At 31.8% G+C, this 25080-nt stretch overlaps 2 protein-coding genes across 2 annotated transcripts; one reads left to right on the top strand and one right to left on the bottom strand.

Moving 5' to 3' along the window:
* Positions 1-3159: 3159 nt before the first annotated feature.
* On the top strand, positions 3160-21282 carry LOC106106264 (solute carrier family 46 member 3-like). Its single transcript, XM_013286815.1, has 8 exons — positions 3160-3317; positions 14647-15534; positions 18582-18741; positions 18943-19044; positions 19311-19448; positions 19515-19598; positions 20039-20195; positions 20462-21282. Exons 2-8 carry the CDS (start codon positions 14656-14658, stop codon positions 20712-20714), a joined length of 1773 nt encoding a protein of 590 aa, XP_013142269.1. The 5' UTR covers positions 3160-3317; positions 14647-14655; the 3' UTR covers positions 20715-21282.
* Positions 21283-21707: 425 nt separating this feature from the next.
* On the bottom strand, positions 21708-24766 carry LOC106106265. The gene is made up of 5 exons (XM_013286816.1): positions 24601-24766; positions 23762-24058; positions 22658-22869; positions 22006-22155; positions 21708-21834 (listed from the first exon to the last, which is right to left on the bottom strand). The coding sequence occupies exons 1-5, from the start codon at positions 24608-24610 to the stop codon at positions 21748-21750; spliced, it is 756 nt and encodes a 251-aa protein (XP_013142270.1). The 5' UTR covers positions 24611-24766; the 3' UTR covers positions 21708-21747.
* Positions 24767-25080: the final 314 nt, after the last annotated feature.

Genomic DNA, 25080 nt, shown 5'->3' on the forward strand with positions numbered 1-25080 from the left:
TATAATGTAATAAATAATTTATTTGTTTAATATATTAGTTTCAGTTGTTGTTTTATTTTTTATTGAACTAGAAAGCGAGTCATATGACTGCATAATTCATTGCCAAAGTTAGATTAAACCTTAATTATGTATGTTGCATTCACATTTAGGCGTCTAGACATCGAGAAATAATATCTCGAATGAATTACTAAAATTAATTTATTGGTAGAGAATTTTAAACTTAGGAATCTTTTACGTTAGCATGTTATAAAAATTAAAGCTATTTTTTTTCCATTACATGTACACCCTGTGAAACAACTTTGTTTTATTAAATTGTTAGTATTTATAATTGCACTAAGTAAATCCAATATAGTTATTTATTCAATATAGTTCAATGTTCTACTAGCGTACTAATTGCGTTGGATCGAAGGAAGGTTATAGTGTCAGTGACACACGACATTAAATACGAAAAAACGGAGACCTGTACCTTTTTAAACAAAGCTAATCATTTGTTTAATGTACTAGATTTATTTTAGAGGTAACTACTACTATTTTAGTCACTGTTTATTTATTTTATTTAAAACTTTCGCTAATACAATAGGAAGCTAAAACTAAGTTGCTTGCATTTTGCTTACGATGCATCTTTCGACCATTGATTACTAGTTAAATTTTAGTAGAATATTATAGAAAACTCTCTGGGTAGTTCCCTAAAAAGAACGTTGCTTGCGTTTTAACGTTCTAAATTATTATCGATGGCTATTACTTAAAATGAATGAAGTATTTCTTTGACGAAGGACCGAATTGATTTGAAATAATTATCAGACATATAATCGTAATAACATATAATCTACAAGTAATAGGTCTAATTCGCGTAACTGAAGCCTTCTTGTAACGAGTACAAAAGTGAACGTGAGTTCAAGTCTGATGTAGGGCATGACATGTGTTGTCATTGACATATCGCCACGAAACTAAAATAATATTTTAACACGCAATAATCTCAGTTCACGAAAAAAGGAATTTCAAGAAAATTAAAAAAACAATGACTTTGGTCTTCCAAAAAACTTTTTTTACAATAAATAATCTTACTAATATTATAAATGCGAAAGTTTAGATGGATGGATGGACGGATGGATGGATGTTTGTAGCCTAAACGGCTGGAAGGATTTCGATGAAATTTGTCATAGATGTAGAGGATAGTCTGGAAGAACACATAGGCTACTTGAACTTGTAATTTCGAATGAGGAAAAAGGTGCAGAACGAGCAATGTTTAATCTTATTTGAATAAATGTCCTCATAGATTGTAACATTACTAATAAAAAAAAATACAAACTGTAATCTTTGATATTGAAGCACGTATTTACAATAACATACTCAACAATGTATCACGACGTGATGACTTGGTTATCCAGAGTAAGTATACATAAAAATCTCCATCCATACCTATATTATGAAGTAGACGAACTTCGTGACAATTTTAATAACTGCAAAATACTAGTGTGTGCATTTGACAGCCTTTTTTAGAACTAGCTCAATCATAGACAGACAACATATCATTTTTAGATACTACTAATCGCCCACCAACCGCATGAAACTTTCGTAACCGACTGATTAAAATCTTATTAAAGACTCGCTCTTAATTACCTACATCAGCATTAAGTATTTAGCTATAGCTATCGATGCAAATGTACTAAGAATGTAGAGATATAAATCAAGATAATTATACTTTACTTTGAAAATAGTTACAATAAATAAAGCAATAAAGCAATGTAAATAAAAAAAATAACTTATACATTAACAATTAAATTTCGATTTGGCACCCTTCTAAATATTCCATAAACAATCCTAAACAGAAACAAAAAATTAAATCAAGGTTGAAAATATCTAACTATGTGCACGTTATTTTATTTTTTGTAAACAAAATTAATTTGCGATACATTTAGATAACAAGATCAAAATATAAAAAATGTGTTTTGTGTTATGCAAAACATTGAAACAGACTTGTATTTAATATTCGCTTTCGCCCGCGACTCCATCCGCGTGGACACAAAAAAATGAAATTAAGTAGCCTATGTATTCTTCCAGACCTTACATCTATGCCAAATTTAATCGTGATCCGTTCAGCCGTTTAAGCTACAAACTCTATCAAACATCCATCATTAAAAGTCTTGCACTATAGTTATTATAACATGTACTCGTATTTGTAACATCTTCAAATAGCGGACAATAAAATCACAAGGTCATGTTCGATAAAACTTTAAAATACATATACTTATATACTTACCAGAAGGATTTTTGTAATGTTTATATTCTAAAAAAAACATTATTATTCAACAGTATTACTTGCTGCTTATTTCGTTCGAGAACAATCAATATCAAATAGGTATATTCTTGAAACTATTCGCTTTTTTAAATGTATGACTTTGTATGTACTTAAGTAAATAACTGTATGAAGAAGATCATACGTTTCTTCACATGTTTGTGGTCAACACTTAAACATTTTACTGCAAGCAACAAAGTGTAGAAAGTCCTTAGCTTTTATAAAAAAATCTGCATCCGCTATTTTCGTGGTTGTACATCTCTAATTATGTTTCTTAAATCGATGTATTAATCAATTGGTAAGTTACTTGGAAATCGATTACTTTTTAAGGTGCTATTATGTAATACATTAAATGATTTATTTGAAAATTCAGTTTAGATCATTAATTAATTAATTATAATTTAACTAAAATAGTTATGCAATTCATTTATTTCAACTTTCGTTTATCTACGCGTATATTATAAAGAGGAAAGATTTGTATTTTTGTATTTATTGAAATAACTCAAAAACTATTATGTCGATTTCAAAAATTCTTACACCATTAAAAAGCTACGTTATCAGAGTAATATTGGCTATTTTTTTAAAATCACGCGGGCAAAGTCGCGAGCAACAGCTAGTAGATTCATAAATTTGTATTGGATTTAATTATAAATGTTAAATTAATTCCATTTGTGTAATCATTTAATCCTATAACGCACTGACGTAAATTTTCCTAAAACAAACACCTTTATGCAAAACAATAAACAAAAGTGAAGAAGGCTAAGGAGGTAATGTATATTGTCAACACGTAGCAATGTCCGTTTTGGATTCAGCGGAATCTTGGAGAGTTGACTAGTTGATTACAATCGCCGAACTGTAGCCGCTACAGGCGAACGCGGATCACGCGCAACCGCGACATCACAATACACCTCTATAATATGGATGTTAATTAAAAAATAAAAAATTAAGAAATATCAAATTTTCATGCTTAAAATTTTGGTAAAGTGATGTGATTAGTTTGTGAAAATTAAAGTGATTAAAGGTGAGAAATTTAAAATTTTATTTTAAACTTGCATAAAATTAAAAAGAATACACGATTTATTTATTTAAACATTTACGTGATTCCTTTTAAAATAATTTAAAATCACTGTCAGTTAAATTATAATACAAATTTTTAAAACTATTTTACGCTTTTTTTCCAATATTACAATTTTATCCTACACTTAATATAGTCGTCGTTCGTTACATTTTTTTTTTCGTCATTGGGGCATTGAATCCTGAACTCAATAAACTACTTATCATTATTTTAACCACTAAACCATCCGAGACAACATTTTAAATGTTTTATTGGTTTTTTTGTCAACATTTTGTAGTGGCAAATATTCTAGTCACAGCACCAAAATCATGTCCTAGCTTTTAACCTATTAAAGATTAGAAAGTTATGTGCTTACATAAAAACTTCGCGAGTCATAAAGTAGTGTGACGACGGCAGCAGTCTACTTCACAAGTATTAAACAAGTAATTTTAAGCGTTCAAATCAAATTGTTACATACTAGCTTGAAAACATATTGCCTTAAGCGTGTCGTAAGTGTAGGGATTTTTATTAAAGAAAGAATCATTCAAAAATATGCTGTGATTACTGACATCCTAGGCCACGAACTAGTGTGTGTTTACGCTTTATTATATTAGTATAGATTTGGTATTGAAAGCGATTTCTTCTGCGCGGAATTAAAAAAATAAAGCCTATGTTAGTCATTGATAATGTAGCCTTTTAATAGTGATATAACTTTTTAAATGTGCCCAATAATTGTTTATACATTACATACAAAATTACAAATACTACCTCTTCATGATATTAGTATAGGCTATGTCATGTTTATTGCCTTGTCTGTAACATTTGATGTACAAACTGTCATACTTGATCATTTACGTACGCATTTTAGTTGTTTGAAATAACGACAATGGCAAGAAATTTTAAATCGACAGAAACATAAAATTACATTCAAGATAACATCACCATTGAAAATTAACACATTGCGAATGATTAATTGCGTAAAACTCATTTCGTTGTTTTAAGCATATTAGTATGAATAAGTAAAAGTATACTTTACCGAACAAATTCAAATCATCATCAGCTCACTGTACGTCTCCGATGAGGTGCTCGGATTTTACCCTAATAAGGGGTAAATATTCAAATTAATAATAGAAATTATTTTTGAATACATTTAATATAACTATTTAATATTAGGAAACACAAGTTTATCTAATGTAAATATCTATGTACGGTGAGCGACCTCAACCAATCAAGGTTCAACTATTGAAGATTTTACAAGCACGAGAGGACACTCATATCCATTGTCTATTTTCCTCCAAAACATATAATATGCCAGGAAGAATGCGAAAACAAAGTTTTTAAAACTTTTTAATATTACAAATGCTATTGGATGGTTGTATTTTTAATATGCGGTACCATCAACAAAGCAGCTGCAAACCGAGTGAATTGTAGTATATGTAGATATTTTAGAATATATAGAACACTATCTTAGACGAGCATATTTTTGAATAATTCATTCTTTAATAAAAGCCTATTAAATCATGTCGGAAAGGGACCATAAACTACAAGCTGCCAACATTAAGGAAGCAAGGATATTAAGGTTACGGTCATTTTAATATTTGCAATTGAGAATAAAAAACAATAAATAAAGATTTTATAATTTTATGCGCACGGGAACAGGTAGTTTTTTTATAATGACTACGTGTACCAACACCCATACTGTACCAGCAAAAGAGCGTACAGATATGAAAGTCTAGACAATCAAAATGACAGTAAATAAACTGAATTTGGACTGAGGTTTTCCTTATTATTCATTACATCGGTAAGCAGCCTGTTGCACTTACTTCCTTAACCTTGGATTTGTAAGGGATAACATCTTAAAGATCAAGGATCTATAATAGTACTTGCTATTTGTTATTGCAAAAAATGTTATGCTAAAAATAACCTTCACGTAATAAAATATGCAATTCGAGTGCATTGTATGCATATGATTTTATCATTCATTTCCTGTATAATGTTTGACATTTCATGAAGCGACCTGAGACTTCAGCTCTCAGATATAAACTATACGTCTAGAGAAGTTTATAATAAGCATTGATATTATAAGAAGAATGTTAACTATTGGAGAGGTACACCAGTAGAGGTAGGCGTAGAAAGGGATGGATGAATTGCGTAAATGGTTACAGGAACAAGAAGAAAGTAATAACTGAGATGTCGGTAGATATATCGATATGGAGGACGAAATGATAGGTAAATAATCTTACTTACATTATAAACGCAAAATTTTAGGTGGATAGATGTTTGTTAGTATTTGTAGCCTAAATCGCGAACGGATTTCAATGGACTTTAGTATATATATAGACAGACGCGGACGGAGTGGCGGGCGAAAGCTAGTGATACATAAAGAGATGCCACACGTGCTTTTCAACTGCGGTGCGGCGACGGCGACTGAACCACACGGCAAATATTGACGCAACGCACAACGTCACTCTATCGTCTAGTAGAGTTGAAAAACGTTATAATAATTTAAATAAATTTACAAACATAGCTATTGTAGAAGATTGAAATGTCCTTCCTCTGATAATGAAGATTAACTTTAACACAAAAAGGTCTCTTGAGTATGTGGTTGGTTAATTAAGCAAATACGTATTTTCCTAGTGTCATAAAAAGATGTGGTTTATTTTAAATGTTTTTGTACTATCTATACTATTATAATAAAGCGTAAACACACATTTCTTTGTTGCCTAAGATGTCAGCAATTACAGCATATTTTTGTATAATTCCTTTTTTAACGAAAAGCTCTACACTTGCGTCACGCTTTAGGCTACATATTTTAACGCCACTAGACTTAGGGGATAAATATTCTGGATAAAAACCCTAATGTGGGAAAGAGACCATAAGTTGCTGCCAACATCAAGGAAGCAAGTTTGTCATGTCATGTCATTTTGACATTTGTAATTGATAATTTGACAAATGTAAACAATGAAATAATTTTTTTATAATTTCATGCGGATGAAGTCGCACGGGAACAGCTAGTGTTTCTATATTTTAAATCATAGTAAGTTCCAATTGTTAGTACAAGTGTACCTATAGTCTATTAAGTAGCATTCAATTTATTTGTACAATATGACCAGTCTTTACTTACTTTTTGCACTCCAATACATCATAGTTCATAGGATGTTAGTGAAACGATTACCAAACAGGATTCCCTAAGTAGGTTTTACTGCTTCTAATATTCAAGTTGTAAACTTTCACGCCGTTTACATAAACACGGATATACACGGAGACAACATTTAAATCTTGTTTCTGTCTATAACATTTATCTTGCCTATTTCCAGACATACTATTAATTAAAGGTCTTCAAACATTACAAAAGTCTTCAATAATCCATTTAGACCTTGAGATTCGCAGATAATTTGGAATTTCGCATGCATTCAGCGCATGATGGTGTAAGAATAGTTACATAACAGAGTATTGTGTACCATCTCAATATATGTACATACGTGACTGGTAATGATTCGAGTTCGCCATTCACCAATACAGGGTTAACTTTGAAATCAATGTCTTCGTTATTATTAACCACAGTTAATATCACGATAGTACAGCTACATGGAGAAATTGTGAAGCAAAAGGTTAGCGTGGTATGGACATGTTATGCGACGAGACGATGGGGACATAAATCAGAAAGTGTTAAGAATGAATGTGGATGACTACAAAGAAAGAGGAAGGCCAAAAAAGTATGGATGGTTTGTGTAAAAGAGGATATGCTTAAGAAAGGAGTGGAATCAGATTTGACGGCTGATAGCGATGTATGGAAGAGCAGCACATACTGTGCCGACCCTCCATAAGGGATAAGTGCAAGTTGATCATGATGACAGCTAAAGGGATTAATATTTTGTTATATATTATTATTATTTCACTAATGTATTTCTAGCCTTTAAAAAAAGGATACACCTCTCAAATAATCATGTACGAAAAGTGTCAAAAATAGCTAAGAAGGTAAATAATTTAATGTACATTTTATTTGTATGGGTACGTGTTATTTTTTTAATTTGAAGATTTAAATTAAAATTAAATATACTTTTATCTGTTTTAAAGTGAAGAAGTGAGTAAATTAAAAATACATTTATTAAACCAAAATTACAATTTAAGGATAATACGCTAGATCGTATAATAATGGTCGGTAACATCATTTTCCGTTATTACTTAATCACACAGTTTACGCTTGCGACAACGCGATCGCAAACCACTCGAATAAATGATCGTTGACAACTAAATTGTAACTTCATTTGTGTTTACCAAGTAAATAGTTTGTTCATATTTTTTGGTATAACATTATCCTCGCAACGAAATTAACTAATCTATACTACTAGTATGAATAGGAAAGATTTGTATTGTTGGATTTTTGTACATATTGAAATAACTCAAAAACTACTGGACCGATTTCAATACTTGCACCATTAATAAGCTATGTTATCACTGATTAACAAAGGCTACATTTTTACTATAATATTATTTCATGCAGGCGAAGTCGCAAGCAACAGTGAGTAAAAACTGCTAGACGTTATTATTTATTTCGACTAAACTTGAAATCTATTAAATATTCATCCATATAGAGTTACAATATCTATATTCCGCTAATTCTTTTTCCTTCTATCTAGTTCTACGGTTCTTATCATAAGGTAAAATTCCTAAACAAGCGAAGCATAACTATATTAAATCTAATTAAGATAACTGAATATAATTCTGATTTAATATTTAAAAAAAAAACAACGTTGCACTTTTTGCTAACATCGTGGATAAAGTCTTAATTCGATAGCAATTAGTTAAAGTTATGCTAAGACTGTAGTAGTGTTCAGGCACCTGGAAAAATATTCTCTAAGACGCCATAAACACAGATTTTATCTTTTTTTTAATAGAACTGCGACCTTGTATAACCAGCGATTCCATTGTTGCCTAACTTGCAGTACCTACATCAGAGTAATCACTGCGACTTTAATTGTGTTCTGCAAATTGTTAACTTGGCTGTGTGTGAATCGAACAATGTGGATGCGTTACATCATAGTTACGTCCTGATCAGTAAGTGGAGATGACATCCCAGTTTTAATTGCATATATTATTGAAAAGCATGTTATGAGGAATAAATCGCATGTAACAAGGAGGACGTTAGTTTCGTGGAGGTACCCTGGTAGAGGTAGACCTAGAAAGAGATGGATGGATTGCGTGAAAGGTGACATGATCAAGAAGAAAGTTATTCTGAGATGACGGATGATAGAGTTATTTGGAGGACGATAAAAAGGTGTGCTGACCTGCTGACGGGAGTAACTAAGGTAGGGGAGATGAATGATGATATTAAAAATCAATATTTAATTTAATAAACCAATAAACGCTGTGACTGTACTTATTGATATACTGTCATTGGACAGTTCAGTCGACAAGTGCATTATGTTTTTCTATATGACTGTAGACATGGTATTGATTTATTATTATTTGTTTTCCATCAGGTGAATGTCCTGTTCATCTTGCCCTATTGTATAAAAACTTTTATATCTGAATAAAGATTGTCATATTTATGATAATTGACGAGAATATTATTCACATGTCAACAAGATAGCAATAATATGGAACGTGTTACAATTATAAATTAAACAAAGTCATTAAAAGTTGGTCAAATATTTTATTGTAAAAGCGCATAAATTTGCAACGACATTTGGTTTGTTCTTTTTAAAAGAATTGAGATCGTCGTCTTTTTTATCCTATCATACTAATATTATAAATGCGAATGTCTAGATGAATGGATGGATGGATGTTTGTTAGAGTTTGTAGCCTAAACTGCTGAACGGATCTCGATGAAAATTGGTATAGATGTAGTGGATAGTCTGGAAGAACATATACTCCCTTTTGTTTTTTAATCCACGCGGACGAAGTCGTGGACAAAAACTAGTAAAATACAAACTAAATACAATATTACTGAAAAGGAGTTAGAAGTGTTTGTAAATATTTCAGCATAGGTAATCAATTAAATTACACCTACATTATAATTAATAAAAATCACTGATACATTGTTTAATTTCATGGGAATGATAAATGATATAAAGTCCAAGGGCAGCGGTTATTTGACTATTTTGGCGTATTCAGGAATAAAATATTCTTATCATAAATCTAAGTAATATGTTATTTTTTTGTCATCCTTTTCGTTACAAATGAATTTACATACAAATAATTCGAATAAATTGCACATTTACTTATCATTTTACATTTGAATTTGTCAAATTGCATAGGTATTTAGCTAAATCACATTGTCAACTATTTTTGACACACGTTACTAATAGTAATGTAAATACGTATCGCCTACAGTTTATGTGACGTCGAATTAAAAAAAAATACATACAGTTTTTTTTGTTAGTGTGAATAAACACAACGTTTATGTTAATGGAAATTGTAAGCTGGGGAAACCGGTGGTAATTTCAGTATAAGGTAATTTCAGTAATGGAAATATAAATATACAATTTGGTCAGTTGTTAACATAATGGGGGAATAACATTTGACTTCTTACAAAGATAGCAGTTTGTAGTGACGGTTATTTATTTAGGTAATTTTCAAATTATTTATACAAAAGTTCCTGCCAAAATGTTCAGTTGATGGCAATTATTTTGTCTAATAAATAAAGAGTAACGGGGATCATTAATCATATTTATGAAATTTTAAAAGTAAATAATCCACGTGTTCTTCCAGACTATGCTCTACATCTATGCCAAATTGCATCGTGATCCGTTCAGTAGTTTGGGATACATTTTCTAACAAACATCGATCCATCCATCTGAAACTTTCGCATTCATTATACTAGTAAGAATATCTTCTCACTGTCCTTATCCCACACACGTAGGGTTAGCGCATCAGATTTCGTCCTTTACATATCTCGATCTATCTTCCGTCATCACAGTCGCTACTCCCTTCGCTTGCGTTGATCATGTCATTTTTCACTCAAACCATCTATTTCTTTCTAGGCCTACCTGTACTCGTGTCATCATCATCTCCCCTGCCTTATCCTACTCCCGTAGGGTCGTCGCACCGGGTTTTCGTATTCCAAAGCACTCTATCATCCGTCATCTCAGTCATTACTCTCTTCTTGATCATGTCACCTTTCACGCAATCCATCCATCTCTTTCTAGGTCTACCTCTACTGGTTTACCTCCACATTAATAATTAACGTCCGTCTTGTTACATGCGATTCATCCCTTCTCATAACATGCCCATACCACCCTACCTGTACTCGTGTACCTCTACAAATAAAGATAGTAATGAAACAAAACATAAGTTTGTTTTATGTTACTTTTATTTACATTTATAACAAATCGATATGAAGTTGAAAAATCATGCACGAATACGTGCAAGTATGGACATTACGTTAAGTGATATGTCACGGTGAACTGTAGGAAGTGTTGTTCAAACAATGTCACAATTGTTATCAAAACACTGATTCTTTGTTTAGTAAGATGAGCTCCTAGAGCTCCAGTTTGATGCAAAACAAACATCAGTTTGTCTCTTCAATACTTTTTTTTAATAAAACACTAAACAGACGAGGGTTTTTAATTTTTCTATGTATTGAATGTACGTGCCTAGGTTTGTCGGTTACATCCTGTGCTTGTCTGTTCAGTACCGTCAAATAACGCGCGACATTATGAGGCTATTGCGGAGCATTGGGGCTTGAGTCATCATCATCATCATCTCCTACTACCATAGGATCGACGCGCCGGGTTTTCGTCCTCCAAATAACTTTATCATCCGTCATTTCATTCACCACTCCCTTCTTGGTCATGTTTAGTACCATGAACATTTTGTTTTAAGTTTTATATTTGTGTAATGTTTAGTAATTTTAGTTAAGATTGATATTTTCCGTACAGTAAAATAAACAGAACGTTAATTAACGTCCCGTAATGGTTTGCCATTTTGCGGCAGCAATTTTACCGCAATCAAATATCCGCGCCGAGGCCGACATTTATCTTGCTCGCTTCAGACAAACGAGAGAACGGATTCAACCATTTTTGCGTTCACCTCACTGAATTCACACGGCATTGAAACTTTAATGTATTTAAAGTATAAAGAAGCTTTTAATATTTTAAAGCTCGGAATAATTAAAATAAATTACACAAAGCTTTCAAACATAGTCTGTCTATTATTGGAGGAGACTTTTTTTTATAACATAAGGTGGCAAACGAGCAACCGTAAAATCGTCAAATCCACTTCCCCTTCCCATCCTCTCCTTATAAGAAAAGGGTGGTAAAGAGAAAGGGACTTAAATTAGACCTCCGGCACCACACTCATCAGACGAAACACGGAATTGCTTCCATTTCACGCCTGTCTTCTGTGTGGTCGTGGTATTACACCGGCCGTGCCGGCCCATTCGTGCTAAGATGTTAACGCGGGCACTACCTCCATAAATATATGTCGGAGCTATCGACTCAATAGAGACTAGGCTAGAGACTGATCCCACTCCTGTAATGTCCGTACACCAATTCTTGATCACCAAATTAATCTGTCTTCAATCATGTCAGTCGTCACTACCTCTTTAATGATATCATATTCAGACTATTAATGAGGTCTTCGTCATCTTTTTATCCTACTCCCGTAGGGTCGACGCAACAGTTTTCATCGTCCAAATAACTATTATCCGTCATCTCAGTCATCTTCTTGATCACGTCACCTTTCACGCAATCCATCTCTCTTTCCAGGAGTAAAAAAAATTAATTACTAGAAACAAAAACATTAAAACAAAACATGAAGTTGACTTGTATTGTTAATCGAGGTTTTTGATCTCAACATGGTTTGTAAAAAAGTAGTTGCTCTCTATTTTTGCATGATCGTGTCTCAGTATAGAATTGACATACTAATTTTAAATGTCAGCTATACGACGCTGTAATCGCAAATCATATTAAATCTTCAAGGTCGAGTTTTAAAGATTTTTTGCTAAAATTTCGTACTTCCTTCTTGGCTTTTATATTCAATTGTTTGGATTAAACGTCTGTTATGGAAATCAGCTTTTTATCATTTATCTTTTATACAAAAACAAACATTTTAAGGTAATACTTGTATTTTGTATAAGGTTTTTAGGAAACAAAATAAATATTTTATCTAATCACCTTATTCTGTAGTAATAATGTATTTGGCTATTGAAGCATCCATCTATCAATCAATATTTTTTGTACAAGTCGTATCGTCACGATGTTCTTAGTATAGCGAAGCTAATAATCGATTTTTCTAATGGATTAAGAAAGAAAAATATATTGGTTTGTTCACTCTTTGAACTGTACAATGATGTATAATGCTATGGGGTAATTTACTAGTACTATAAATACGAAAGTTTTGATATATGTTAGTTTGAGGTTGTAGCCTTAACTGCTGACAGGACCTCGATGAAATTTGGCATAGATGTAGAGGATAGTCTGAAAAAACACATGGGCTGCTTACTTTTATTTTATTCCACGCGGATGAGTCGCGGGCGTAAACTAGTAATCTTCAAATAAATATTATCTAAAATAAGAAATTGCCAAAATCTTCTTAATAAATATAATTATAAAAAAAAAATATTTAACGACTATAAACAGTGAATTAATAAACAATATTTTCGTAGCATAATAATGAAAGCGTTTTTTGCCAGCCATTTTGTAGATAGAAGGATCCGTGATTGAAGGTTGGTTGATCTTTTTTCAGACATTTTTTTTAGATCTAAACTCGCGAATTGTTCAAACATTGTATATTTTTTAGTTGTTGTAAACAACAGGTGGATTATTTTTTTAGAAACCACTTTCCAGTTTTTAAAGAGCTGTGTTAGAAATATCATGAGTGCCACTATCATTTTTTTTAAAACTGCCAAAGATTTAATTATTATGTACCTACTAAAATAATAGAAAGTTCAATGCTATGGCAATCATCGGAAATGTTTTTACCGATATTTAAGTCTTGTTTTTCGTTGGAATACATAATAATTTAACTATTAAAAATATATTAACACGTCGAAAATAGAATCTAATAAAAACCAAACACCCTATTGTTGTTCTTTGATAAAAAAATGTGGTTCGTTCGTAATCGCTCCACTCACTGACAATTTTTTTCTATATTATCAATTCGTTTATTCATTGCCAGTGACCTAACTAAATTTAAAAACAAAATAACGTCTAACGGCACTAGAGAGAAGTTTAATAAAATAAGTTTCGTAAAATAAAATTTTGAATAAACCATTTCATTTATCAATTTAGAATTATAATTACTAAAAATTTTTATCTGCGGAGGTGGGAAAGATAAAAATTTAGCTGAAATGACAAAACATGTCCCTAATTCAACCTTGATAATGAACGCTGCGATCTAGCGATTCACAAGGCCTGTGTAATAACGTTGCTCGTTTTTGTCAACCTCTGCATTGTTGAGATTGTCATCAAAAAAACTACAAGTCATCTCATTATGTCGCATCCAAATATTCTTAATGTATACTAATTAAGGGGAAAGACCATTTAAATATTTACATACGTCTGGTTAGGAATGAGTACCTAAATTCGGAGTTGCTGCAAAAATTTTCCCCTTCCTGTCCTTTGTACAGTCAACAGGTAACTATAATACTTTGATGACCTCAAATACTAGTAATACACTAACATCATTACGCTTATCTTTAATGAGATGTTATAGACTTAATAAAAGTTAATTAATATTGATATATAGAATTCAAATATTTTATGTTATTTCACTTCGTTTAGATAACATGAATCTCATATTTTACCTTTACTGTTAAATTAAACAAACCATTTTAAATTCCAATAGAATAAAAGTCCAGGAAATCATTGTCCATTGTAAGATGTCTCTCGATTACAAACGTCCGTGTCTTATCTTGCTTTAAGTTCGACGCTGAAACGAGATAAAAACTAAGAGCATTATACGTTGTTAAAACACTTCTTTCCGTGACTGGATGGAAATTGTACAATGGGACATGATAAAACTTCAGTAGCTACGTAAAGTGGATACTATCCGTCTGCCAACGGTCACAAGACACGCGGTAATCATTTAATGGCCATTACGTCCGGTATTAGCGACATTAATGCATTTACTAATCAGAAGTAATTTGAACTTAGTACACTAACGAGCAAAACTCTAGAATTTCAGCCTCCTAATAAATCAACAAAAGATTTCTTCGATACAATATTAGTTATGACTTGTACTTTTCAATGATTCAGAGACAATATACGAGGTCTTCACAGCACATACAAAGATCCTCCAAATAGGTAAAAAAACATTAATTGATCACTAAATTTCATATTGTTCTTTTCAGATACCAATAATGGCGATCGATGAAAAAAAGATAGAAACCAACGTTAAGACTATCGACAAAATGGTTTTAAACAACACTAATGAGTACATCAGAAATAGCATAAGGAAAAGTAAAAAGGAAAAATCAAATGTAGATACAAAAAAAGAAAAAGATGTTGGAGATAATTGGGACGATTTAAATTTCATACAAAAGGCGAGGCATATGTTCTCATTGATTACGGTGGAGCCAATTTTAGCGTGCTATGTGATGCCATCTGTACTATCGGCATTAGCTACACAGAATTTATATTTAGAAAAAGCTTGTCGTGTCAATTTAGCTTTCGAACATCACATATGTGATGCACTAACTAAAAGAGAGACAGAGAACTATACAATGGAAGAAGAAGCAGTACAAACTCTGGTAGCGTCAGTTGCAGGATGGAAAACTGTATTACAGTCATTCTTACCTTGTGGCATATTAATATTTCTCGGAGCCTATAGTGACAGAGTTGGGCAAAGAAAATTCTGCATGCTTATACCAATTGTTGGAGAATTCTTAACAAGCATAGGCCTTATAGTTAATACGTATTTCTTCTACCAATTACCTGTAGAAGTGGCTGCTGTAACTGAGGCTATTTTCCCAGCACTGACCGGTGGTTGGTTTACAATGTTCATGGGAATCTTTAGTTACATAGCTGATGTTACCACGGAGGAACAAAGGACATTGAGAATCGGAATCGTAAATCTATTTTATTCATTGGGTGTGCCTGTGGGTGCAGCGCTTAGTGGAATTTTAGTTCGGAAAATTGGATTATACGGCGTGTTCTCTTTAAGCGCAACGCTGTATATTTTGAGCTTCTTTTATGGATTCTTTAGGATAAAAGAAGTCAAGAGGGATGACTTGAACATTGTAAGTATGTTTTTTTTATCAATCAGAAATAAAGACATTTTGTAACGAAAATTTACGTTTAAAATACACTTATTCGATCAACAAAATTGTAACAGCTGATGTAATGATCATTTGTTAAGGAAATGAATTGTTGTATTGTGCTGAGGTTAGGCAAACAGCGTTGCGGCTGCTGTAAATATTGCCTGCGTTGGCTGTACAATTGCAATTGTCTATTGTTTTTATGGCGCACACTTGTGTTTATACTTCAACGCCTTCATTATTATAGTAACAGCATGTATTGTTTGCTGTATTTATGTAGTAATTTACTATCGATCTACATAAAGAATAACAGGGAGATGATGTATAGATAATTTAAAAGAAAGTGATTTATAATCATTTGTTAACTATTCACACTTCTGTTTTCTCGATTATCTATTTAAATAAAGCAAAACATTTCTTTACAAATAAATAAAATGATTATCTACGTTAGGTATTTTTTCATAATAAATAATCTATCATATTATTTATATTGATATGCTGTCATGCTAATCTTGCAAAAATATTTAAACGTTAGTTTTAAATGTGAATTGCAAAAGTCTAGTTGACCTATAGATTAATTATTTTCGAGGCTAGAGATTAAATTCAAGCGTTTAGTTTACATCTTACATCACTCATGTGGTTTAAGATTGATTAAGAGTTCTTTATAGAATTTATTAATTTAATTAATTATTTTATTGATTCGGTAAGTCCTGTTACCTTTATATTAGTTAACTTAGTTAACTTCTATATTTTCGTGTTTACAAAGAAAATAAAAATTATTTATAAACGGACAGACTGTTGTTCTGAACTTTAAGGGAAGAAAAATGGAATACTTTTTTTTATTTAATGGGAATTAAAAGTAAAACATAACTAAAAATAACACTTAGTTATCGACTTGCACGTTTTATAATTATTTTGTTATTAATTCAGAAAAATCGATGAAAACGGTCTATTAGTTCAAAGATTTACCGCAAAATTGCATCGAATCCAAAATTGAGCATAATGCAGAGGTAGAATTATACGTAGTCAGGAATTAACTAGTAATAAGTAGTCCGGAAGTTAATTATGGTAGAGTACAGATCACAAAAACAGTTCGACCGATCAAGGCAGCTTCCCACGGTGCGTTATGACAAGGGCGTTTGGCAGATGATCAGGGACGACTACGCATCAGGACTTATTGATGCATGTCCGTCGTTATTTTATTGTTAAAAATATTATGAAAAAGTGGCTAATTCTTTAAAAAAGTATTACAATGTAATTGGACCACTAATTATTGTAGAGATGCAACCTTTTTTATCATGTTTAAAGATGATGTCCGTATTTTGTAGAATAGTTTTAGAAATGAAAGGAAGATATGAGAAGAGTTTTAGGTCTACATGTTTATTTTTCAAACAATTGCCAATTTCATTTATTTTATAATGCCATTTTAAGTTGAAAATTATAAGCCGTTATAATAAATTGTCACGGATAGGTAAATAAACAAACTTAACGTCCGGAAAGGCACGGTTCACCTTTTTATACGGATTAGATTTAAATATAGATTTTTTATTCAACAATTATGAATGAAAAAGGCCAAAGATTTTTTTTTTCATATTGTACATTCGATGTGACCTTGAATATTGTTTGATCAATATAATTATGTAAGATTTTCAAGTTCAATGTCGTCTGATCAGCGAATTGTAACTATACAAAAAGATCCGTCAACTTGACCCAGATCCGAGTCACACTCGGCTGCTGGAGAGGTCCCCGCTTCTAGATTATTCTAAGCTGTCGTCCGCGAACTACGTTAGCATGGAAAATAAAAAGGAAATGTTTGTCTATACTCACGCGTATCTGCTTTCTACCAGCTACCAGTCAAAGTCCCGTCAAAATCGGACCACCCGTTACGGAGACAGCGGTCCGGTCTGTTGATTGACAGATATCTTAGTGACGCACAGAATAATATTGTCGTTACTTGTGCTAGTGAATACAAAAATGTACGTGAAAGCATGACACAATTTTAAAAAACATTCGAATTAAAATCATCTTTTTTTAATCTGTTAATAACACTATGTTTGAAAATTTTCTATGTCAGATCGCTAATCATCTCAAAGATAGAATTCCTAGATGAAAAAACTTGAAGCAAAAACGTCATAGTTTGTATTTAAAAAACATACAGACGAATTGAGTAGGTACCTCCTTTTTTAGGGAAGTCGGTTAAAAAATCGTACGATTTATAAATAAAATTAACCATGTTAAAACAATCGTAGCACTCGAATATGACAAAGGTGAATGCAACAGTATTAAAATAATTAAATTAAATAAAAGTCCTTCGCAGCTTAATTATGTCAACGAGTTATGAAATATCATTGTTAATGTCAACAACAAAAGCACTTCGCTTCAACAATACTGTTGTATAATATTGTTTAAATCAGATAAAATCCCTTTGGAGAACATAAATAATAATACGTCATTATTAACTCTATCAAAACTTAACCTATTAAGGGAATTTATCAGATTTCATTGTTAGATAAGTTAGTTTTGAATATATCTGTAATTTTAAAGTATGAGTGATTTTATATTATTTTGCAATAGTCAAACAAATACATCTGGCCCGGTGCAAGGGTTGTTATCGGTTCCGTCAGATAATACGTTAAACCATCATAGACAGAAAATGGAATAAAAAATTATGACGCCAGCGATACGTAAAGGAAATTGTACACAGTAGAGCGATACTAAGCTATCATAATCAAATTACATATGTATACCGGGTCAGTTAAACTGTCGGTCTGTACTAATCATCAAAAAATGTTTGGAATAAACACATCTCATTACCTTAGAATAAAAATCCTCAAACAAACCTTGGCTTGAGGAGCATGTTATACGCATGAGTGATGAAAGCATCATTCCATAATAAACAAAGATGCAGTACTATAATATAAACAGATGTAATAAATACATAACAATTAAATGTATATTAACTGCACGTTTCAAGTATTGATCATTTTGTCTTTGTACAAACAATGACCTTACTATTGTATATTTTTCAGAAGCCGACAAACAACTGCTGCGAATGGCTTAGAGATTTCTTTGACATACGTTATGTGAAGGACACGTTAATGGTGGCTTTCAAACGAGGCCCCAACAACCGCAGGCTGAGAGTGATTATGTTGGTAGTCGTGCTGTGTGTCGTCATTGGACCTATTTATGGTGAGCACTAATAATGCGTATCGAGTACAATAGCAACCAACGAAATTATGCTGTACTAGCTGCGACTCTACATCAATGCTAAATTTCATCTAGATCCGTTCAACAGTTTAGGCTACAAGCTCTAACAAATATCCTTCTAAACTTTTCCATTTATAATAAGTAGTGTTAAGATCACAATTACTTTTTTCTTTGTGTTTTCAGGCGAGATGTCGGTTATGTATCTATTCACTAGATACCGTTTTAACTGGAACGAAGTTGATTTTAGTATGTTTTCAACTTACGCCATGTGTACTTCACTAGTCGGTAATGTATACATTTATTTATAAAATCACCTATTATTTCCTAATTATTACCATAGTATTATACTAGCGACTAGAGACTTTTTCTTAGAAAAGTATTAATGATTATTTCCACTGACGTTACTCTTTTTTACCGAAGCAATAGTGACACACGTCATCGTCATACGCTTAGTGAAAAAGCGGATTATAAATTGCTTGTACTGATTCACGTCGTACTAAAGTTTGAAACAAATTTAATCTTAAAATTACCTTATGAATACCTTTTTTCAGGAACGCTGTTCTCCGTTGGAGTTTTCAGTCACATACTAAAGTTTGACGATGCCATCATTGGTGTAATTTCATGCACGAGTAAAATTTTATCAGGCTTTATGTACGCCTTCGCGACGAAGACTTGGCACATATACATAGGTAAGTTAATGTGCCCTTAACTTTATTACACGGTTTTTGTTTATTTACAATTTTGATTTCTTACAGCTCCTTTGATCGAAATATTTAACGGGACATCATTTATTGCAATGAGATCGATGGTATCAAAATTAGTGGACAAAGATGAATTGGGTAAGAACATAAGTCAATATTTACAAGTGATAATACAAACTCTTTTTAATTTGGCACTATTTACTTAACACCATTGTGGGTCTGTGCAGAAATTAAAGGAGATAAGTCGATGGTATTACAAATGAAACTACTATTTTACCCTGAAGGCATCTACGCATTACACTAATATCCTTTGCTTGATTTAAATTGAATAAAAAAAACTCAGCTCCAGATTTAACTAGCTGTCGCCTGAGACTCCGTCTTCGCGTAGTCTATGTGTTTTTTCAGACTATGTCCTACATCTGTGCCAAATTTTAATATGATCCGTCGAGCCGTTCTGGAGATGGGTAGACAAACATCCATCTAAACTTTTTTATTTATAATGTTAGTGATATATTGAGAAGCGAAATAGGTGAAATTCTACGGTAAAGATTAATAGAGCTTTAATGAACATTTTATAGGTAAAGTGAATTCGTTTTTTGGTGTGGCAGAAGCAATGATGCCGCTAGTATATGCCCCAATGTATACGACAGTGTACACTGCTACAATAAAGACGTTCCCCGGAGCATTCTTCCTACTTGGAGGAGGACTTACTGTGCCAGCTGTTGTTATATTTTTGTATGTATCTTAACTTGTTAGTTTAACGAAATATTTAATATAATGTGTTAATAATTGAATGAAAGATGTTGGATAACTACTCCAGCGATTCCCAAACTTTTATCTTTTATATTTCTTTCATTTCACTAGTTTCAGTGAACTCACTGTTAGTTTTGTTTAACTTGTGAACTGTCATTTCATTAGAGTACTGATAAGATCTTAATACGAGAGAATTTAGTAATCTGTAACAAATGTTATTCTCATAAAAACACATTAATTCTCCTCAGGTGGTTGTATTTGGCGAATAAAAAACATGAAGCAAATACGAATACGAACGATAAAGAAGGTGAAATGAAATCCGAAACCAAAACAGAGAAAAGCGGCATTGAAAATAAAGCGTTCGATACTAACGAGGACTTTAAAAATAAAAACCAAACAAAAACTGATACAAGTGACATTTCTAATAATGACGTCACTCAATCGCAAATAGAGATGGGCTTAACTCAAAGTATGATGTGCAACCGTACCAATAATCTTTGAACAGGGACATCACTAACAGATTAAAAAAAAAACATTTTCCTTTTAAAGAAAAATAGCACATGACTAAAACATTTATTGCTATTTTAATTTAAGAGGAATAAGGTTAGTTACAGTTGAATACTGAACCAATTGTAGGCGTCGCACGAAGACCATTGTTTAAGTTAGTTTCGTTCCAGTATTCGGCCGTTGTGATACTAATAAGGATTTAGAATATTATCCTGTGATATTTGTTACCTATATCTTAGATTTAATCATATTTTAAATATTTAATGATAATAAAACTATATTTTTATGCACAGGTAATTTAATTATAGGTTAACTCTAGAAAAAAATGTATATAGAAATAGGACATTAAAGTGAGAATAAATCCTTTTTCCATCAGTTAACTACAATGACGTACTTAATTGTTTCATGTTTACTATAAAAACACCTTGTGCAATGTCCAGTATCTGCTTTTAATTTTTTTTTATTGAATACTTATAAAAAAAATCCGTTAAAGATAATTTGTATAATAATTTAAATTATTATTTAATCCACTTTGAACTAACAATCCATAAAACTTTGTAATTTTGATCGATGTGTAGTTTAATTGTACTTATTTTATAGTAAAAGTAAAAAAAAAACATTTTTTTTTTAATATATTTATTAATAACCCCAAAACCCTCAAATACAGAAAATATACATAATGCCATATAAAATAATCTACATTTTTTTTTGGCATATTCTTAATTTCTAATAATAACAATAATAATTATATAAAATGAGATTATATTGCAATACAAAAGAAAGATATTGTTGCAAATTTATAAGAACAGTCTTTCTTAATACTTTGTTTAAACATAGATTAAATAAAAACATGTGGGTCAATGACCTCGATCTGTCAAAATTCGATAGGAAATACAGATAAAAAAGTTAGTCAGGAGATTCAGATTTAGGATAAAGATTTTATAAATATCAGTTTCACTGATTCAACAATATCTGATTTTTACAATTATGATGTTTTAATATCTTATTTGAAAATCATCTCAAAATTCTAAGCATGACAAAGTATTTCATATATTTTATGGGCTATCTCTTTGCCCGCAAATGATATATACATACCTTTGTGACTTGGATGTACCTGTAAAAATACAATAATTATTCCATCAATGTACAAATAATATATAAACAGTAAATATTTCAAATATGAAATTATAAGTCACCCTAAAAAAAAAAGCAAGCCTTCATATGTCTGTAGAAATTAGTAAGATTTTTCAAACAAATAGATATCATTAAATAAAATTAAACAAACCTTTCCAGGAGTTAAAGAGCCCTGTTCTTTTGCTCTTCCAATGTACAATGGTTCACCAGATGAAGTGTTTCCTCCCACAATAGCGTTTGGTGGAATAACGCCCTCACGACCCTCGACCCAACGAACCCTCTCAGGTGGGGCACAACATACCTGGCATAAAAGTTACATCTATACTAATATAGGAAGTTAGCAATATTAGCATACTTTTGAATATAAAAATGCTTACATTGACCGACACACTTTAGGCTAGATATTTTCACGCCATAAACTTAAAAATTGCAGTTTAGAAAGGGACATAAACTACATTCTAACACTAGCAAATTAAAGTTGCCAGGATTTCTTAAATTCTAACAGCTAATTACATACATTAGAAGATACAAGTAAATGCAAAGCTACAAACCGGTATATTTCAAACCAAAACTATGAACTAAATATCACTATTTGTTGTAAAAAGTTAAACAATTTTATAATATTACCAGGTATGAGTCTTTCAACATTTTTAAATATAAATAAGTATAAGTAAAATATAAATATAAATAAACAAGTAAGTACTAATTTGAAACTGTAAAATCTTTACTCAAATAGAGAATATTCATTAACTATTGTTAATTGCATAAAACGGAGTTTTACTAGAGCCTTCTAAATGTCTTACCTCAATATTCTGGACAGCGTTTTCGTTTCCACCCCAAGGAACATATGCAGCATGGTGTTTAATGGCCAGTTTGCCCGGGATCAAATCTCCTCCATATCTAGCTCTTATCACCCAAAGAGGGCTTTGGTCGTAACCCTCATAGCCAGCAACAATCGCTTTATCGCTTAAAGTGAAAGCATCTCTTGGTGTGGTTGGAATCCATTCGACTGGAGCTAAAATATGTAAGAACATTAAATACATATAATTTAGTATTATAAGGTTTCCACACAAATTACTATTCAATTAACTTGTAAAATGTTAAAATGACCTTTTTATTTGTTTATGCCTAATTGTAGTTTAGCATTCTTAATTTCATGGTGTGTGTGATTTTCTACATGACATTACCATAAGAAAAATATTTTAAAATGTAATCAGTATCAAGCTCAGTAAAAATCGCCCATATTAACAATTTTTTTTAATATACACAGAACCCTTTACCCAAAAACTGTTTAAAATCATCTCAAAAAATCTCTTGCTTGTTTGAGGTTTAAAGGTGTCGCTTGGTGAAACTTACATTATAGGAAAAATTACATCTATTAATTTATATAAATTATGACATGAATTAAAATTCAATTAACAAGATGCCTGTTTCATATGCAATTAAGCGGCAATCATGACGTCGCAGGCGCAACGGCACCATTTTTCTCCGCGCGCCCTATCGTAGCCATATGCGTCGTTAATGCTGTACTAGTGATGATAACAAAAGTAAATCTCATTTAAACTATACTAATATAATAAGTGTAAACACACACTACTATGTCGCATAGGATGTCAGCAATCACAGCAGATTTTTAAATAATTCTTTCTTTAATAAAAAGCACTACACTTTGACACACTTTAAGCAATATATTTTTATGCTATTAAACTTGGGGGATAATTAAATTGAAAAAAATGGGGGAAAGGAACCATAAAATACAAGCTCCCAACATTAAGGAAGCAGGGTTGCCATAGTTTGTCATCATTTATGTCATTGCGACATATGTAAACAATAAAATAAAAATTTCATAATTCTTTGCGGATGAAGCTAGTAATAGTTATATAGCCATTACAACTAAATATACTTACATCCTCCTACATAAGGCTGCGTTGGTGCCACTATAGGTTGTCCTGGATACTGTGGTGCAGTTGGCATTACATTCGGATATGACATTGCTGCGGGAACACTAGTGGGCTGGATGGGCACTGGCTGGTATGGAAAAGCAAACCCAGGCTCATTTGGGTAAGGTTGGCCCGGAGCTGGATATCCATAATATGGATTTCCTGGTTGTCCAGGACCAGGAGCAGGTGCATTGACCGGGTTATATAATTGAGGATAAATAGTATTTTGTGGTGGAGGGTATTGAGGATTATTGCCATAATTAACTGTGGAATCATAAGAATTATAATAATTATTAATTTACTACAGCAAGCATTTTTATATTAGAAAAAATTTTATGTCATATTTCTTGTAGTACTGTTAGAAACCCTTTCGTAATATTCTCAATGCATTGAGATGTATTTTTCTGTTGCACAACATTTGTTGTGTTTGCATCATTTAGTACGATGTTTTCCATTTTATTAACAGGATAGTATATGATCTACATTCATTTTGAATAAAATGTCTACAAAGTTGTAAGAGGTTTCACATTTAAAAAATGTTAGATATTTTATTCTTAATCGTACAACAAACAAGCGTCATTGTAATAAAAACCAAATGACCGCGCAGATAAGCGAAGTTAAATGAGTGAGTCAATTTGAACTAACAAAACAAATGACTGCAACAATATAATGCATTATTAAAAGTTTTAACGTTATTGTCTTAAGTAAATTACTTTAACTTTCTTCACCGTTGTAGTAGTTAAAGGAAATTATAGGACAATCTTACGCTCTATATTTTTGTAGAAAGTAGGTAAGGGTATACTTACAGCGAGACATGATGATTGAATAAGAATACGGTTGATTACAAGGTTCTTAAAACACTTAAATAGTTAGTTCTTTAAAGGATGTACGTATACAACGCTTATATGAAAGAAACGGCAAAAGTAAACAAAAAGGGTTGTAATCAAAGCAAACCGAACGGGAAGTGACTCATCTGTCACACTGACAGCTGACGCTGACAGCCTAACAGCTTTAACATTTTCAAAGAGTAGGTAGGTAAAAATATTATCATCATACATCGACAAATGTGTTGCTAGCATAGAAATTCAAACTGCTTGACTCGGATCACGGCACGAAACACTTTATAACACTATTTTCTAGCATTATGTTACAAAGGAAATAAGAATAAGCAAGAATAATTATGCATTATTAAAAGTTTCATTTTTATTTAAATGTTTACTGGAAACATAAGAAATATAGAAGAGCCAATAAACCATCAGTATTGTTTTTTGTAAGGTTTTAAGGTG

The sequence above is a fragment of the Papilio polytes genome, unplaced genomic scaffold (assembly GCF_000836215.1).
Source record: "Papilio polytes unplaced genomic scaffold, Ppol_1.0 DF822289.1, whole genome shotgun sequence".
NCBI classification, from domain to species: domain Eukaryota; kingdom Metazoa; phylum Arthropoda; class Insecta; order Lepidoptera; family Papilionidae; genus Papilio; species Papilio polytes.